The sequence below is a fragment of the Carlito syrichta genome, unplaced genomic scaffold, assembly GCF_000164805.1.
Source record: "Carlito syrichta isolate Samal-C Ts95f unplaced genomic scaffold, Tarsius_syrichta-2.0.1 Scaffold304626, whole genome shotgun sequence".
Taxonomy (NCBI): Eukaryota; Metazoa; Chordata; class Mammalia; order Primates; family Tarsiidae; genus Carlito; species Carlito syrichta.
Window position 1 is genome coordinate 211,056 of NW_007248722.1, and position 17,887 is coordinate 228,942.

At 49.9% G+C, this 17,887-nt stretch overlaps 1 protein-coding gene across 3 annotated transcripts in view; it reads left to right on the plus strand.

The window, feature by feature from the left end:
• Positions 1-13,090: 13,090 nt before the first annotated feature.
• Positions 13,091-17,887, plus strand: part of TEX2 (testis expressed 2) — a 60,976-nt gene continuing 56,179 nt past the window's right edge. For all 3 annotated transcript variants that reach the window (XR_504461.2, XM_008060443.2, XM_008060444.2), the window contains exon 1: positions 13,091-14,754. Coding sequence is in view for 2 of the 3 variants with exons in the window: in XM_008060443.2 (XP_008058634.1) it covers positions 13,111-14,754 (1,644 nt within the window). In the remaining variant the exon portion in view is untranslated. The remainder of the gene's footprint in view (positions 14,755-17,887) is intronic.

Here is a 17,887-nt window from a genome sequence, read left to right on the forward strand (position 1 = left end):
CAATGCTGTGCCTTCCAGTCCTTCAGTCATGAGACTCCCCAATCATGGTAAACCCTGAGATGGAGAGAGGTGGTTGAGTCATCTGTGTGTTGAAGATGTTTTCTAGGGGTTCTGGTACACCTCTTCTTTGCCCGGTCCCAAATGCATCTGCCCTTTAAGAACTGTCATTGAGAAGATGGTGATTAGGCATGGTCAGCCGACACACCTGCAGTCTGCTAGGTGGCTCTGACCTAGGTTCATGGTGTCTACAAAGGAGCCCATGGGAGCCAGGGGCCGACTTCCAGCATTTCAGAAGGCCTACTTTTTACCCATGGTAAAGACAAAAGCGACCCAAACCATCAAGTTTCCTTGCTTTTGTTTGGAATTGCAACTCTGTGTTTTCATGCTGATTCCATGTTCTGATTGACTGTGGGTGATGTAATAGGAGTTTCTGAGACAGGATTGGCCTTAGACACGGTTACTGGAGCTGGTATCTGATCTCTGTCCCCAAGCTGAATGTGCCCACTACCTTTAGGATGAGGTTGACCTTGAAAACATATGCGTGCCCTTGACCATCAGTGTTGAGCCCCTGATGGTTTCTCGTTCACTTAGCTGTGCTCACCACACAGTCGAGGCAGTGATTTCATTTCATAGCACTATTAGGAACCCTTGATAGATGTGGCTCGTTGATTAAAACTTGCATCAGTGTTGAAGAGGAAAAGTAATAAACAGAATTGATCCATTATTGGTAAACATTGTTAGACTCCTGAAAAACATGTGGCCAGCCTGGGGAGAAGACAGAAAAAAGGAGGTGGCGAAACTACAGATCTTATCCATTTAAAAATAATCCTCATTTTAAAATAATCCTTTATACCAGCTTTGCACTAAAACATGAACTCTTTTACAGGGACACCATTGATAAATGTGTCGTCTTCTCAGGTCTCCGGGGATGCTGCTGCTTGTGTGTGCACATCACCCCAAGTTCTGCCTTTTCCTTCTGTATGACAGTGTGGCCCTTCCATGCTTCTACATGTCCCTGTGTTTGTCCTTAATGGTCACAGCTGCCTGATCTCGACCTGAACAGTCAAGAGCATCTAGTTCTGGTGATCAGGGACGACTAGAGAGAGCCGCCTGGAGGTCCCTAATAACGCTGGTGAGCCTGTGGCCAAGTAGGCAGGGATGCAACAGCTGTGCCCAGCCCGTGCGGTGTGACAACACTCAGAGCTTACACATGGTGGCATTGTTTCCTGGTCCTCTCCGTAGCCCCTGCCAGGTGGGCACTGTTGCCTCCTGCTGTGAGGAGAAAGAGGCTTCTGCAGTGACGTTCATAGTGTAGACAGGAGACAGCCCTGGGACCCAAGGCTGGTCTGCTTAATTTCAGGTGTGAGCTCCTCACCAGCTTCCTGCTCAGGCATGTTGTCCTGGGCTGCTCAGGGCTGGCCTTCCGAATCCCATGCACCCTCCGCCTTCGTCACCGCACTGGACACTGTTGATGGGGACAGGCAGAGCCCAGTGCTGAAACAAGAAGAATGCTGCGAGAGGCTGGTGCCCCTCAGACCGCCCTCCCGCAGAGGTCTGCTTGCCTCCCAGGGTCAAGTGGCATGAGCGACCAGCCCGCACTCAACTCTTTCTGTTCCAGCAGTCGGCCTTGGAGTTTTGCACACTCGAACGGGTGCAGCAGTGTGTGCAGAGGTGGCCTGAAGCGTGTATACGGTACTTTGTGGGAGATGCAGGAAATTCTTGGGGGGTGGCTATGGGGGGGCTAGACACATGGCTCCCTGGCAGTGCTTGAGAGTTGTGGAATGGTCCCTTGTAGCTGAGTTTAGTTCCCAGGACACTTGTCATGCCAGGGTTTTGTGACCATGCTCCTGCATGGCATGGTTCTGGGTGGGTCAGTGTTTTCTCTGATGACTACTTGGGCTCCTGCATCTAGGCAGGTTGGTCAGCTCCTCTGTATGAGGTGCAAGAATTAAGTTGATGAACTTGCCACCATGTGTTTACGTTGGCAGCACTGTACAAACAACTCGATAAGGTTTCATAATCTTGGTATATCAGTGTCTCACAGCTGTGTTCGTGTCAACATGTGGTGGTGTCTTGCTGAATGGCATTATTGTGGTGTGTTTTTGTGTGCCGTCGTGAGAATGTCAGAGCTTGAATTAGAGCAATGAACAAACATTACATTTCTTGTTAAACTTGGCAAGAGTGGAAGTGAAAGCAGGGACATGTTAGTTCAATTTATGGGGAGAGAATGGGGAGAAAGTGTACACGTGGATTAAATGTTTTTCTGAGGAAAACATTGGGAAGTGGAAAGTGTCACTGATGAAGAGAGGTCAGGACAGTCAGTAATGAGCAGAACTGATGGAAACATTGCAAAAATTTGTCGAATTATAAAAAATTATAAAAATGTGTCAAAATCATCGGCTGACTGTGAGAAGCATAGCAAAGCAAATAAACATCGACAGAGAAATAGGAAAATCTTAACTGCAAGTCTTGGCATGAGAAAGGTGTGTGCAAAAATGGTCCCAAAGGAGCTTTTACATCACGACAATGTACCAGCTCACATAGCACTGTGGGGGAGTTTTTAGCCAGGGAGCAAATAACTGTATTGGAACATCCTCCCTACTCATCTGATACGGCCCCCAGTGACTTTTTTCTTTACCTGAAGATAAAGGAAATGTTGAAAGGTAGACATCTTGATGCCATTCAGGACATCAAGGGTAATATGACAATAGCTCTGATGACCGTTCCAGAAAAAGTTCCAGAATTGGTTTGATGGGTGGACTAGGCACTGGCATCAGTGCATATCTTCCCAAGGGGAGGACTTCAGAGGTGACCATGGTGGTATTCAGCAATGAGATATGGAGCACTTTTTCTAGGGCGAGTCCATGGACTTAATTGCCTGACCTCGTACTTTCCCAGCAACCTGCTTCTGTTGAGTGAGAACATTTCACACGTGAATCAAAGCAGACTCATGTCCTTGGGCTGGTCTGGAGATCAGTTCAGGCTCCAGAAGTCCAGATGGAAAAGTAAGATCCTCAGATGTTCTGTTCCATGGAAGTTGAGTCACAGACTTGTAGACCAGGAGAATTTAGAGCCTTCTGGAAATTTCTCCAAGACAGTGGAGGACGGCCCCTCAGTTCACCATGGAAGAACCCCAGATTCAGTGGTGAGGGGCACCCAGCACTGTCTTGGTGGTCCTGGTCCTCCCTGGCACTCCTGCTGCCTCCAGCTGCCCGCCGTCTTCCGTGGCTGATTCACTGGCTGAGCAGCTGTGGGACTCTCAGCTGAGCGGGGCTTTGGGCTTGGTGACCTCATGACCTGCAGGTCACCAGGCAGCCGATGGAAGGAGCCGCAGCCAGTGGAATAGACTGAGCAACAGACACATGGGCGTCAGAAAGAAAGACAGAAAGTGTCACAGCTGCCCCATGTCAGGTCCTTCTGGGTGTTATTCACGAGGGGGAGTGGGGAGGGTGTTTCCTCTTGGGCCTCCAGGCAGGTGGGTCTCCCCAGGACCCACGATGGCCACCAGGGTGGGGGTGAGACCGGACTGTGTCTCTGACCTCGCAGCGCTGGAGCACAGCCCTGGGGTCCAGCCTCTGTCCCTGGGCTTGTCCTCTGTCCTCCACTTAGAGTAGACGCTGCTCTCCGCCTCTGCTGGGCAGGAACAGGGTCGGTGCGGGAAGGGAAGTCCCGAAGGGAGGCCTCCTCCGGCCTTCTCTCACCCCCTCCGCTGGCCCCTTTCCCTCGCTCTCGTTCCTTTCCCTGCACACGCACACGTACACACACACATCTCAGAAATGGCTTTTTAAAAATTACCTTCCCTGGGCCTCAGATTCCTTACCTATGAATACAATTCTCGTGTAAGGTTATACTTACGTGTTGCTGCCCTGTTTGAAGGTTAAGTCTACTGATGCCTGTGTAAAACGTAGTGTTTCTGACTGGGAAAAAAGGCTAATTGTTTTGTTCTTTGAGTTCTCTCAATTTATGAAGACTTAATCTGAAGTACTTTCTTCACAGGGAGAAGCTGAATGACCAGTAGATATGAATGGATTCAGATACGTATACTGGGCTGTTCAATTTACTAATATAATTTGGAGGGGAAAAGTTCAAATACTTTACCATTTACCATTTCTTATAGCTGGAAAATACAGAGAAATGATTGTCCACATCAGCCAGTGTTTCCAAAGTTAAAATTTTGACCCTTATATAGAAAACAGCAGCATGTGTGTTACATACACTGTTGTCAACATTTTCCTAAAAATATTTCAAACACTAATGTTTTTTTGCTAATGGAATACAGAAGCCTTCCTCAGGAAGCTATAAAACCCAGAGGCTATAAAAAAGATTGAGAACTTCAGCACCTCAAAATATAAAACTTTGTGTATTTTTCAAAACCCCTAAAATTAAAAGGCGGATCAGACTTAGGGGACAATATCTGGAACATGCACAATAGACAAGGTATTCACTCTCCATGATGCAGAAAGAGAATAACAGGAGCTCTCGGGCAAGAACTAGGAATGACCAGTTGGCAGGAGAGAAGCAGGTGCGGGCGAGTTTGGGAACACCCTCGAAGCACAAGATGCCTTCTTTCTGTTCGCTGGCTGAGCGGAAACTTGAAGAATACACAGCCTGGACGAGAGGCTCAGGGGATGTTGGATACAACATTAGTAGGAGTGGGTTGGACAGACTGGTGAGACGGCTTCAGGACGTTAAATATGCACCTCCTTTGACCCTGAAATCCCACTTGGAGGAGCGCACCCCACAGACAGCCTTGCCATGTGCACAGGATTCACGCAGAACTGTGGCTTTTGAGGCAGCATTGTTCCTAGTGGTGAAAACTGGAAAAACATCAAATTTCTGTCAGTAAGGACTAGGTAGAAGACACTGGTAAATCTGTACTGGGTAAAAAAAGATTGTGTGTGTGTATACCTGTTAGTACCTGTTAATCTGTAGACCATAGGAAGAGGTCCAAGAAATAGAAAGTGAAAGACAAATGCAAAGCAATGTGTGTAGTGGGAAATCATTTAAGAGTAAAGACAAAAACAACATTGTGTGTGCGTAAACTTTTGTTTGCATACAAACTGCATATGAAGGTCTGAAAAGATATATTCTGAACAGTTAACTTGGGGGGAGAAGGAGAAAATCTCACATCTGTTTTGGAAGTTTTTTACAAGGGCTTGAAATATCTTTTTAAAATCAAAGTGAAGATTTATACATACTGTTTGACCCTGTTATTTCATTTCTAGAAATATTTCCTAAGGAAATAATCAGAGAGGTAGTCAAAGGTTTCTGTATAGCAGCATGTGCAGAACTGCAGTATTATTCATAACAGCAAAAAATTCAAAGTAGTATTCTGTTTTGCAATGGTTGCATTATGGGATTCCGGGTGGTATTCCATTATTGCATCCTATGTAGCTTTTTTTTTTGGGGGGGTGTCTAAATCTGTCACCCAGGCTGGAGTGTAGTGGCACGCTCATGGCCACTCTAGCATCGACCTGCTGGGCTCAGGTGATCCTTCTGCCTTAGCTTTCCAAGTAGCTGGGACTACAGGTGCATGCTACCATGCCTGGCTAGTTTTTTGATATATTGTAGAGACAGGTTTCACCAAGTTTCCCAGGCTGTTCTTGAATCCCTGGGCTCAGGCAATCTTCTCACCTTGGCCTCCCAAAGTGCTGGAATTACAGGCTTGAGCCACCATGCCCAGCCCTATGTAGCTATTTAAAATCACGTATGAGGAATCTTTATAAGGAGGATGCTACAGGAATAGTCATCAGCTAGGGAGGGCCTGCGGTCTACCAGGGAACATGTTTAGTGCTTTGCGTAACCTGTTTCATTGAGTCTTCTGAACAGTCTGTCGCCATTCTTATTTTACCAACCAAACAGTCTTGGCTCGGGTAGATGACTTGCCTAAGCATCAGCCTGCTACCGAGTTATTGGAACTGAAATGAAAGGCCTCGCTGCTGATACTCATAGGTTAGATGATGTCACCTTGTGTCTTGAGTACAAAAGTAAATCACATACATACGTGCAGTGCGCCCCCACGTCATGGAGATGAATCGAGCCTTGGTTTTCTTGTGGGTAAGGTATGGAGGGTGGACCGGGACAATTTTATATTATGAAGCTGATTAAATTGTAAAGATTGACACATATTTACATATAATTTTTTCCAGATTACAGAAGTAATTGGAGATATCTAACGGTAGCAAATAAAAATTGATACGTCTGTTATATGGTGGGAACTAGCATTAATGCCCCCTCTCCTTTTTTTGCCTCGTGTGTGCATGGGTATGAACATTGTGGTGGTGCTTAATGGTTACTACAAAATGGTTTTCAGTGCTTATACTCCAGAGAAGGTTTTTGCTGGCTTTCCAATTCCTAATTCTACTGGTTTCAGAAAAGTTTTCTTTGTTTTTATTTTTATTTTTTTATTTTTTATTTTGAGTGGGAGTCTCACTCTGTCGCCCAGGCTGGAGTGCAGGGGCATGCTCATGGCCACTGCAGCCTCGACCTGCTGGGCTCAGGCAGTCCTTCTGCCTCAGCCTTCCAAGTAGCTGGAACTACAGGCACGTGCCCCCACGTGTGGCTAATTTTTTGATTTATTATAGAGATGAGGTCTCACCAAGTTGTCCAGGCTAGTCTCAAACCTGCGAGCTCAGGCAGTCCTCTCACCTCAGCCTGGGATTATAGGCGTAAGCCACCACGCCTGGCAGAAAAGTTTTCTTTAAATGTGTTCCAGCTATTTTTTTTTTAGTTGAAGTCTCACTCTGTCACCCAGTCTGGAGTGCAGTGGCATGCTCACAGCCACTGCAGCCTCAACCCGCTGGGCTCAGGTGATCCTCCTGCCTCAGCCTTCCAAGCAGCTGGAATTACAGGCATGTGCCACCATGCCCAGCTAATTTTTTTTTTATTTGTTGTAGAAATGCGGTCTCACCAAGTTGGCCAGTCTGGTCTTGAACCTGTGAACTCAGGCAGTCCTCTCACCTCCGCCTCTCAAAGTGCTGGGATTATAGGCGTGAATCACTGTGCCCGGCTATGTTCTAGCTCTGTTACTGGAGTTGTTTACATTTGCTGACAGAAATGATTGCATTGATTGGCTTCTGGTTCTTTATTTTAGCAGCTTGTGCGTTTGTGCCTGGTTGCCAGTTACTGTTTCCTGTACTTGGGGTACCTGCTGGTGACCTTAGGAAAGACTGTAGGAAGGACCTTGTAAGGGGAGGTTTTGCTCTGCCCCTTGGGGCACGTTTTTCTGATGGCGGCGAGCCAGCAGTTTGCACGTTTTCCATCACTTAGAATCTGGCTTTAAAGGTTGATTTACAGTTTAAGGGATGGTTGGGGAGAGGCACATGGGACCTCTCTGGACTCTTTTTGTCTATAATTATTTCACAGTAAGGTTTGAGAATTCAAGGAGTGGTGAGGTTACGACTCCCTTGGAGGTTGATTCTGTGAGATTCTGCCTGGAGGTGGGGAGGGCGGGCGGGGGGAGCAATGGAAATGACAGACCTACCGCCAGACAGTGACTGGGAGTGCTGCTTTGGTTTGGTTTTGCCTTTAATTTAGATGTGACTTCAAACTTTAAAGTGGCTGCAAAAGGAAGAACAGAATAAGGAGCAGCATATGCCCTATCCCAGGCGCAAGGCATTGCCACCCTTGAACCCCAGGAGCACCAACTTTTGCGAGGCATTGCATGGTGACCACAGTCACCTTTGTCACCCCCCTCAGCTTTCAGGCCATACTCCTGGCTCCAGGCACTTGCTCACCTGGAGAAAGATGCTGACACCTAGTTTCCAAGCTTCCCCAGAGCGGACCGTGGCTCTCTTTCCCAGGACTTAGGCGTGAGTTCAGACATGGAGCCTTTAAAGCTGTTGGACAGTGGTCCTTGGCCCGGCGCGCTGACTCTTCCTTCCGCGCCCGCCTGCGGCCGCTCATCTGCAGCAAACCTGACTGTCCGGCGGTCCCTGCCGCAGCTGCCTTGTGCCAGCCCGGTGTCTGGCCCCTTGCCGTGGCTGTTTCTCTGCCATGTCGCTCCTCCATCACTTCTCCGTCCGCGTCACGTATTTGACTTTCCTGTGGGGAGTAAGAGTTATTCCCAGCTTCCTTACTCGAGTAGTGCCATCTACCTTGGACCCACCCATCCTGAGTTTCACAGCTTAGTCTGGGGTGCTTGTACCTGCGTGTAGATGTCATTTTGCATTTTCCTCCTCTTTGCAAACCTCCGCAGGCCTTGTGTGGCTGTGCTGGAGACATGACCTGGTTTTCCAGGAGCCGCTGTGACGTGAATGTGATCTCATCACGAGAACCTCCCAGGCATCAGCAGTCTCATGTGCTGATGTTCTTGGGCACTGTTCTCCTCTGGGATGTGGTCCTCTTCCGTGCTGGCCTTCTTTGGGGCAGATGAAAGTCCATGTGACAATGAAGGGGCTGGTCTGCCTGTTTCCTGGACTGTGTTGGCCGTGGCACGGGGTCCTGCGGGCTGGCAGAGGAGAGTGTGGGACTGGGAATCACACAATGACTAGGACGGGAGCTCTGAGTTTCTGACCGGTGCAGAAAATATAGTCTTGTCTTTTTCTTTCAGTTCATTACCTATCATGTCAATATTGATTTTTGCTTGTGAGCTAGAGTGTTAACAGATTATAATGCTGCTGACAATTCTCAGCTGCTTCCTTGAATTTAAATGAATCGGGATCACTGTTAAGATGTACTTGAGATTTTAGGCTAAATCAGGCCTTTCTGCTGTGGTTGGTTTTGACCAGATTCACTGTTTGCTCCGCAGCATCAAGGCAGAAAAACATAGCGTCCTACAGCCTTTCTCCCTTTTTACAAGACAAGCTCCTACAAAAAGCACAGATGAGAGGTGTTAAGAAATCCTCTGCACTAGAGTGCAGCCTGCCTCTTTTCCCCAAGAGTTGTTTTTGGGTTAAAACTGTTGACTGCCGGGCTTGGTGGCTCAGCCTGTAATCCCAGCGCTTTGGGAGGCCGAGGTGAGTGGATTACCTGAGCCCGCGGGTTTGAGACCAGCCTGGGCAACTTGGCTAGACCTCTTCTCTATAATACATAAAAAATTAGCCAGGCGTGGTAGTACGTGCCTGTAGTTCCAGCCACTTGGAAGGCTGGGGCGGAAGGAGCGCTGGAGCTCTGCAGGTCGAGGCAGCAGTGGCTGGGAGTGGCCACTACACTCCAGTCTGGGTGACAGAGTGAGGCTCCAATTCAAAAAAACAAACCGTTGACTGACACAGCCCAAGCTAGCAGATAGTGGTCATATATCACATGTCCACAGGCAAGACTGCACAGAGGCAGCAAATGCCAAGGAAAGTTAATAGTGACCTCGACGTTTCGGAGTGCTCGTGCGAAATGAGGCACATTCCCCGGACTTGTGTCTCCAGACACCGGATGCGAAGGCCAGCTCCACGGTCAGTACGAGCTGCTCTCTTCCCTGCCCTCCTCTTTCCGTCTCTCCTCCCTCCCTCCACCACTCCCTTTCATCTTGCCTGTGAGTTAGAAACAATAACAACAGCCACACTTCTTTTTTTTTTTTTTTGAGTTGGAGTCTCACTCCATCACCCAGGCTGGAGTGCAGTAGCATGCTCACAGCCGCACCAGAGTCGACCTGCTGGGCTCCGGCAATCCTTCTGCCACAGCCTTCCAAGTAGCAGGAACTGCAGGCATACACTACCATGCCTGGTTAATTTTTTATTTACTGTAGAGATGAGGTCTCGTCAAGTTGCCCAGGCTGGTCTCAAACCTGTGGGCTCCCAAAGTGCTGGGATTACAGCCTGAACCACCGAGCCCGACCTACAGCCACATTTCTATTCGTCTGGCCTAGAGTGGAGGACCAAGCACGCGTGTTGGTCGAAAGTGAGCAGCCTGGAAGAAACTGTGATCTCTGTGTACGGCTCCACTTGTGGGACCCAGAACTGTTTCAAATACAGGTGGAGACAGGAAGGGCAGTTATTATTAAAGAATGAGGTCAAAGGGAAAAAACAAAAAACAAAGCAATCCAGATTTAGAGAGGTTATCTCTGAATTAATAAATGCCAACATGACCTTGAAATCGCTCTTTGTTTTTTGCAGTCTGATGTATTGTTGATTGGCTTTTCATGGCCTAGTTAATGATGATAACCTTTCGGGGTGACCAGAGATAAACTTCACTGATGTTTGGTGCCTCACTCTGGCTAGCTGGTGGTGGCTTGTGGAGTTCGTGGTGGGAGGGCGGCTGGCTTCCGTGCGAGCCCTTGAGTTCAAGTTAGGTGGAAGCTGTTGACTTGTTTCTTTTTTGTAGACTGGGTAGAATAGGGTCCTGCATGCATCCTGGAGAGAGAAACCCTGTTAGAGGCCTCCTCCGTCTTGGTGAGAGAGGTGAGCTGCTTTCCTCAGGCTTTCCCTTGGACGTGGCTGTGTGTGGGGGCTGCGGGAGGGTGGGCCCTGTCGGCCCTTGCAGCCAGCGTCCGGAGGACAGAGGGAGGGGCGTGACCGCCGACGAGGGTCTAGAACCCTGGTCGTGCCCTCTGCAGCCCACACACTCGTCCTGCTGTGGGTCCCGGGCAGCCTTGTCTAGCCTCGTCCCCCCGCTTTGCTGGTGAGCAGAGGCCTGGGGGGTCTCTGGCATTTGAAGAGCTGCAGCTGTGCTCCCTCCTTATGTGGCTCCTTTTAGCGAAAATCTAGGGAAGTGGCTCCAGGCTTCAGCCGATGTGGATCGGGAGGCCTTTCCCGTGACCCTCTGAGGCTGCCGCTTGGGCCCTGAGAATGCCAGTCATGTGGGCCAGCCTGCCCGTCCTGCCTGGCGCCTGGCTCCTGGCTCCTGGCACCTGACGTCGGGCGTTGCTGACACAGACCTTGAGACGGTTCAGTCAGAGGTCAGCAGAGGTCCCTTTCACAGGCAAGTTGGGGACCCGAGAGCGCGGGGCAGGCAGGCCACTGGTGGCCTCCGCATTGAAGAGCCCTCTTGCGGAGCAGGGCCTGGAGCCCGGCCTTGCCATGGAGACCACAGGCCTCCGGACGCTTGGCCGTCTTCTCCCCTTGGCCCTGGGCCGAGCCTGACTGCCCCGGGCCCCCAGGCCCTCTCGGCCTCTGCACTCTCGCCTCACTTCCCAGAAGACCAGCACCCTCGTTCAGCCTCCCAGCTGTGGACTTTGTGCTTGGACTGGTGCCTGCAGCAGCGCGGCCACCGCACCCGTGAACAATCCAGAACAGCAGCTTACTTGTGATCCTTCATGCTATTAAAGCCATTTACATGGGTTTGTGTTTCTGCCGACGGAGACTTATCAAGCACCAAACTTTCTTTGTAAATTACCTCGATGATTTTCTGTTTAAATGACCCTTATGAAATGGGTGATGGTTGCGTGAAGGGCATAGGTTCTGGTATTTTTCTTCCCACTAAGCCTACATACCTGTTAGCCTGCAGTGAACAGGCCAGGGCTGTCCTGGCCCTAAGTCAGGGTCTGTCCAGCTGCTGCCAGTTCCTGGATCCAGATTGCTTTGTTGGTGGATAGAGCATTCTTTTTCCTGGATCGGTGGGGCTGGGACCTTAGGGTCACAGAGAGCATGGGCAGAACTCTGTGAAAGTTTCCATGAAGGTCATTTCCTGCAAGTGTTTGGTACTGAACACATGCGGCTTCAGATGACTCCGTGTGAGACTGGGCCCATGAGCCCCAGTGCTTGTCACTGTTAGAGTGTTTTCTCCTCCTAGTGACCAGGATCGCGGTTTTCCAAGCCACCCCTGGCCCCTGTTTTATGCTCTCGCTTGTTGACGGGATCAGCCACTAGCATTTTGAGCATGAACACGTGGCAGAAGGCTTAAATGTAGGGCTCTTCAGAGTAAAGAAATACGCAAGCAACATCACACTGATTGTGGTAGCTTATTCATAAGGTTTTATGGGGTTGTGTACAATCTCCTGCAACATAAATGTGGAAAGGACTTGAGAGGCCTTGTTTCACAGGTGATGATACTGAGACCCGGAGTGGCCATGGCTTGTTCAAGGCCCCACAGAGTCAGTGGAAAGGAGCAAGTTCCTGAGCCTGACTTCCTGTCCCTGGCCTTCCTTTCCTCTGTCCTGTGAGGCCTCTCTTGTCCTGGTGGCCTCCATGCCCACCCTCTGTCCTAGGGTGGAATAGAGCCAGGTGACTGCTTGCATCGTGCCCATGGCCGTCTCCATGCCTTGTTTCCTCCCTCCTGACCCCGTGCCCCTTCTGTCATAGTTCATCGTCTGTTCCAAGGACCAGGTGGTGTCCTGCACCCCACCCTGGTCCCGCCCTCCTCAGCACTCCTGAGTCTGCCCTGTATCTTGGCTCTCTTGACAGGGTCTCTGTCCCAGTTGTGTTCATCTCCAAAGACTTGAGCTCTGGTTCTGCTCAGCTTTTCGGGCATCTGTCTTCTCTTCAGCTGAGCTCTAGAAAAGAACCAGTAGCTGTGAAGCTCTGGAAGGCCGGGCTTACATGGTGCTCTCTCTGTCCTCTGTGTAGTTTTTGGTTGACGGTGGTTACCTGCTGTGGAATCTTGGCCTCGGTTTAAAGTAGAAGTTTGCCTTGTCCTGAGGCCTCAGAACACAGCCCTGTCTTCATGGCTGCTGAGATCCTCAGGTCTGGTGGCCCCTCCCGTTTGGTGTGGCCGTTCCCTCACAGACGTCCGCACTTGGAAGCTTTGCTGTTTATTTGTGAGGGCACAGGGGCTGGGAGCCCAGTGATGTCAGCCCTGTTGGGGGCTCCAGGGGAAGTGGCACCTTGGGCCAGCCTGGCACAGCTGGAAGACCTGGTGACAGTTCTGTCCCAGCCTTTCACATCACCAGGTGCTGCATGTCCTGTTGACTTCGGAAGTGGTGTTGGCGACTGTCCCTTGGGTATCTCGGGCCTTGAAGTGGAGACTTGCTGATAGGAATGAGCCAGTAGACGGTATTCAGGGGTCAGAAGTGAGACAGACTGTGCGTTTATGACACTGCGTGTGGTTTACTTGTAAGACAGAATGGCTAGTGGAAATGAGCCATTAACCCAATGCAGGGAAAAGTGGTGGCTCTGACAGGTAAAAGCATGATGCTGAGTGTGGTGCATGCTCCTGCCCGCAGGGCGTGTCGCCTGTGGGTCCTGCTCTCTGACTTCTGGTTTTTCCCTGTTCCACAGAGCCTGAGCCCTTGTGAAGCCAGCGATGACAAGTCTGAATGGTCGCCATGCTGAGAAAACCCTTGACATGCCAAAGCCATCAGCCCCGAAAGTGCATGTGCAGAGATCTGTGTCCCGAGACACCCTCGCTATTCACTTCCTTGCGTCAGGGGAGGAGGAGGAGGAGGAGGAAGAGGAGTTCGGGGAGTACCTTGCAGAGGGGCTGGATGACCGAAGCATTGTGACAGGGCTTGAAGCCAAGGAGGACCTCTGCCTTGAGTCCGGGGCTGGCCATGACCCCGCTGGCCAGGCTGTCTCGCCCGCCCTGGCTGGCAGATGGTCCGAGTCCCAGGCCCCTGCCGCCTCACCTATCTCCAGGAACACTGTCACGCTGTTGGAATCCCCTCTTCCAACGGCGCGGGTATTAAGCACAGTGCCAGCGGCCCTTTCCCCAGGGTCGTCTTCCTCGGGGCCCTTCGCCAGCTCTCCCAGCGTGTCGTCCCTTTCCGAGCAGAAGACCAGCTCCTCCTCCCCGCTGTCCTCGCCCTCCAGGTCTCCTGTGCTCTCATCCAGTGCCTCGGCCTCTGCTCTTTCTAGTGCGAAGCCCTTCATAAGCCTTGTGAAGTCCCTGTCCACCGAGGGGGAGCCGAAAGAGTCCCCAGCCCCGCCGCGGCACAGGCACTTGATGAAGACACTGGTCAAGTCTCTGTCCACAGACACTTCCCGGCAGGATTCGGAGGCTGTGTCCTCTAGGCCCCCTGACTCCAAGCTGCACTTGCACCTGTTCAAGCAGTTCACCCAGCCACGAAGCACAGGTGGAGATTCCAAAACGGCCCCGTCCTCCCCTCTCACTTCTCCCAGCGATACCCGCTCCTTTTTTAAAGTGCCCGAGATGGAGGCGAAGATCGAAGACACCAAGCGTCGCCTCTCGGAGGTCATCTATGAGCCTTTCCAGCTCCTCAGTAAGATCATGGGGGAGGAGGGTGGCAGCCACAGGCCCAAAGCCTTGTCCTCGAGCGCGTCGGAGCTCTCCAACCTGTCCAGCCTCAACGGGCACTTGGACAGCAGCCACAGCTATAGCATCAAGGAGGAGGAGTGTGACTCCGAGGGGGACGGCTACGTGAGCGACTCCAACGTCCCCAGAAGCGATCTCCCGAGGCCCACTGACGAGCCCATGAAAGAGGCGGAGCCAAGAGGCGCCCCGGCAAGTGGTCTGAAGGACTTGGGCCTGAAGACAGGCTCACTAGTCCTGGAGAAATGTTCCCTGTCGGCCTTAGTAAGCAAAGAAGATGAAGAGTTCTGTGAACTGTACACTGAGGACTTTGACGTGGACACGGAGGGGGAGAGCAGAGCTGACCAGCCCCCAGACACCCCTCTTCAGCCAGCAGTGCTCACGGATGACGGTGTGGGCCTTGACAGTGACGACGAGGCGGAATTGGCCGTGCGGCACCTGGAACTGCCTGTGAAGACACTGGGCTTCTTCGTGCTGTGTGTCTATGCGTACCTCATCCTCCCGCTACCCCTCTACGCAAGTGGGCTCTTCCTGGGAGTGGGCCTCGGGTTCATGACTGCCGTCTGTGTGATTTGGTTTTGTACACCACCAAGTGCTCATAAATATCACAAGTTACATAAAAGTCTGCAACCCTGCAAGACAAGATCTCTGGACATCAAAGAACCTGAAATACTGAAGGTAAGCCTCCTCCGGCAGCTGCCTGACCCACACGCTTCCATGTGGAGCTTTGTTTTAGATCCAACTTGCATGTTCTGGTTAGTTGTTTTTGCATAGTGTTTTTAAGATCTTGGACCCTCCTCACTCTCCAGGCACCCAAGAGACTCACCAACCTCATTCTAGCTCAGATTTTGTGGATTCACCAAGGAGTTTTTCAGAAATCTCCATGGATTTAGAGGGTAGCATTTGCATTCAGTTCCAATTTCAGTCTGTAAACTTGCCAGGAATTTGCTACTTACTGAGGATTTGTTGTGGTTGAGCCCTAGGATTCTCAAGTCCCTGGTATGAAATGCTGTGGTATCTACACGTAGCCTCTGCATGTCCTCCTGTGTGCCTAAAACCGTCTCTGGATTATTTCTCATACCTAATACAGTGTAAATGCTGTGCAAATGATTGTTTTGCTATATTTTTAAATGTGTATTTTTACTGTTGTGTTGTTATTTTTATTTTTAAATATTTTCCATCTGAGGTTGGTTGACTCCGTGGATGTGGACCCTGTGGATACAGGCTGACAGCATGTTTTTACAGATGGGGTGTGGAATCAGACAAGTTTAGAGACCACTGCTTCATAAAAGTGATCTAACTCAACTTCACAGTCACCCGAGGAGCTGGACGCTTCCCGTTGACGTGTGAGGAGGCTCTGGCTCTGAGAAGATCACTACTTATCAAGTTTTCTTGGTCCTTACTCAAGTCCTAGAGGTGGACTTGGCCCTGGCATGCACTCTTCTTCCTGCTCCGTGACACCCCCGCAGAAAGCTCACGCCTTGGCCTGCCAGGAGCAGCCCCTGTGTTCCCTGAGGTGTAGAAAAGGGAGCTCCTTAAACCTCCCGACACAGTTTTGAACCTTACTGATCGGTTTTAATCTTTAGCTTTTCAAGTCCATAGTGGGTTGGGTTTCTCTGTTAAATGAATAGGTTCGTTCTCCGCTCTATTTAAATAAGAACATCTTAAAAATGGCAGCATGATTTCTTTTTGTTGCAAAAAAATGAGATGAAATCTTTCAGGGTCCAAAATACTGTTGGCTTTAAAATTTTGTTAACTTCTTTCTTTGTTGAAAATAAGTACATGGCTAATGTTGGAAAAGCACAAACCCCAAGAAAAATTTTTTTATCATTAGTGAGAGGGAATTACAGTTAATGATGTGGAATAGATCCAGTTTTTTGTTTAATACTGATTTCCGTCCACGTAGTGCAGACATCACATACATGCATACTTGCTGGCTCCTGTTGTTTTGGCTTAATGCGATCATGTATTTTGCAGTCTGGACTTTTTCTTCTTCCACTGGCAATGTGTTTCTTTTTTAAGAGAAGCTGATGTTGAATCTTGAGGGTGTAGCACCCTTAACCTTAGCATTAATGAATGAAGTGGAACCAAAGTGATGGGTGCATGGTTGCTAAGTGTTTTTTTGATAGGACGGTGCTGTGACTACCTGGGTGCACACTCTGTAAGTAAGCCGGTTCTAAATCTGGCAAAGGAAAGGGTGCTGTGTTAACTCTATGCCTGATGACTGCCAGTGGCAATGAGTCTACACTGGTTTGAGCACTTACTTGTCTTGGGAAGATTTTAATATTCATCCAGTCTTTTGTGTTCGCCCAATGACTACTGTGTGTCAGGAGTTTACTGACTACACAGGATGCTGGTAGAACGGGGTTTTAGTGTATGGCACGGTCTGGTTACTTTGATGGGTCCCTGAAACAGTGAAGGCAGCACTATGCTGAGCACCTGCAGTGAGCTACGTATTGGGTACCTTGTCTCATTCAGTCCTCATCACAGCCCTAACTGGTTAGGGTATATGTGCTTACGAGGATGGCGGCCCAGAGAGGCTAAACCCAAAATCATACAGCTGGTGAGTGGTGGAGCAATGCAGGACTAACTTGTGCTTTTAAGGTAGGTGTCTTGCCCCTGGTGCCTGGGATTAAGGTATTTGACTCTGTAGAGAACAAGTACTTTAATGCTCTCACAGACTGACACGTCTAATCCAAGCACATTGCTCTCTGCTATCTTAGTCTTCCTGATGGCTGTTTGAGCGACTCTGACCATTTTATATCCTGTTTCGTTCTTAGCCTTACCTTGTTTAGAATGGTTCCAGTACTACCGAGGAAAAGTGTGTTTTAGCCTGAGGTCTTTGTGTGGTGTGCAGTGTTGTTTTTAGAAATCTGGCTGAACGTATTCTCTAGTTAGAAATGGAGGCACTGCTACAGATTAGAAAGGTGTGTTGTCTTACAAGAGAAAGATTTCAATTGCAAACATTCTTGGACTTAATTAACTTTACTGAATGGGAGATCATCCTCTTGGAACCCTTTGAAAAACGATGGCACTTTAAAACATTCACGACATTGGCGTTAATGCCAGGGCCCAAATGTTGTGGTAACAAAAGGAAAGTGTAGGCCAGGTGTGGTGCTCAGGCCTGTAATCCCAGCATTCTGGGAGGCTGAGGTGGGAGGATTGCTTGAGCCCAGGAGTTCATGACCAACCTGGGAACCATAGTGAGAGCCTGACTTTATTTTAAAAGAAGAGGAAAGTATAGTGGAGACTGGCTTTGACCACTGGTCTGCTCTGCTTTCTCGTGGGTTGTGCTTCCCTCGCTGTAGGAGCTAGGACCACACCAGCTGTCGTTAACACATCAGAAGTCTGTTTCTTACCCATATAGCAGTGTGTTATGGGTCTTCTAGCGGCAGGGGACCCAGGTTCTTACCATTTCGTGGCTTCACCCAGAGCTCAGCATGCTTTTTCTTACAGAGCCAGATAGTCTTATAGGCCTGTGGGCCATCTAATCTGTGTTGCAACTGCACAACTCTGTGCTGTAGTGGGAAGCAGCCACGGGGACTGTGTATGTGGATGGGTGTAACTGTGTTCTGGACACACACTACAGAAACAGGCCTCTGGCCCAGTTTGCCAGCCCCTGCCCTAGGATCTCAGAGTTCTTTGCCTCCAGTTCTTTGGCAGAAAGAGAAAGCGAAGAGAAGGCATACCTACTTATGCCCTGGGCCCGGAAGCAACACACGTGCCTTCCGTTCCGGCCTGCTGGGCTTTAGGGCAGGGGGGCTTAGGAAGCCTGGGGTCTGACTGGGCGGCTCCTTCCCAGCAGCAGCCC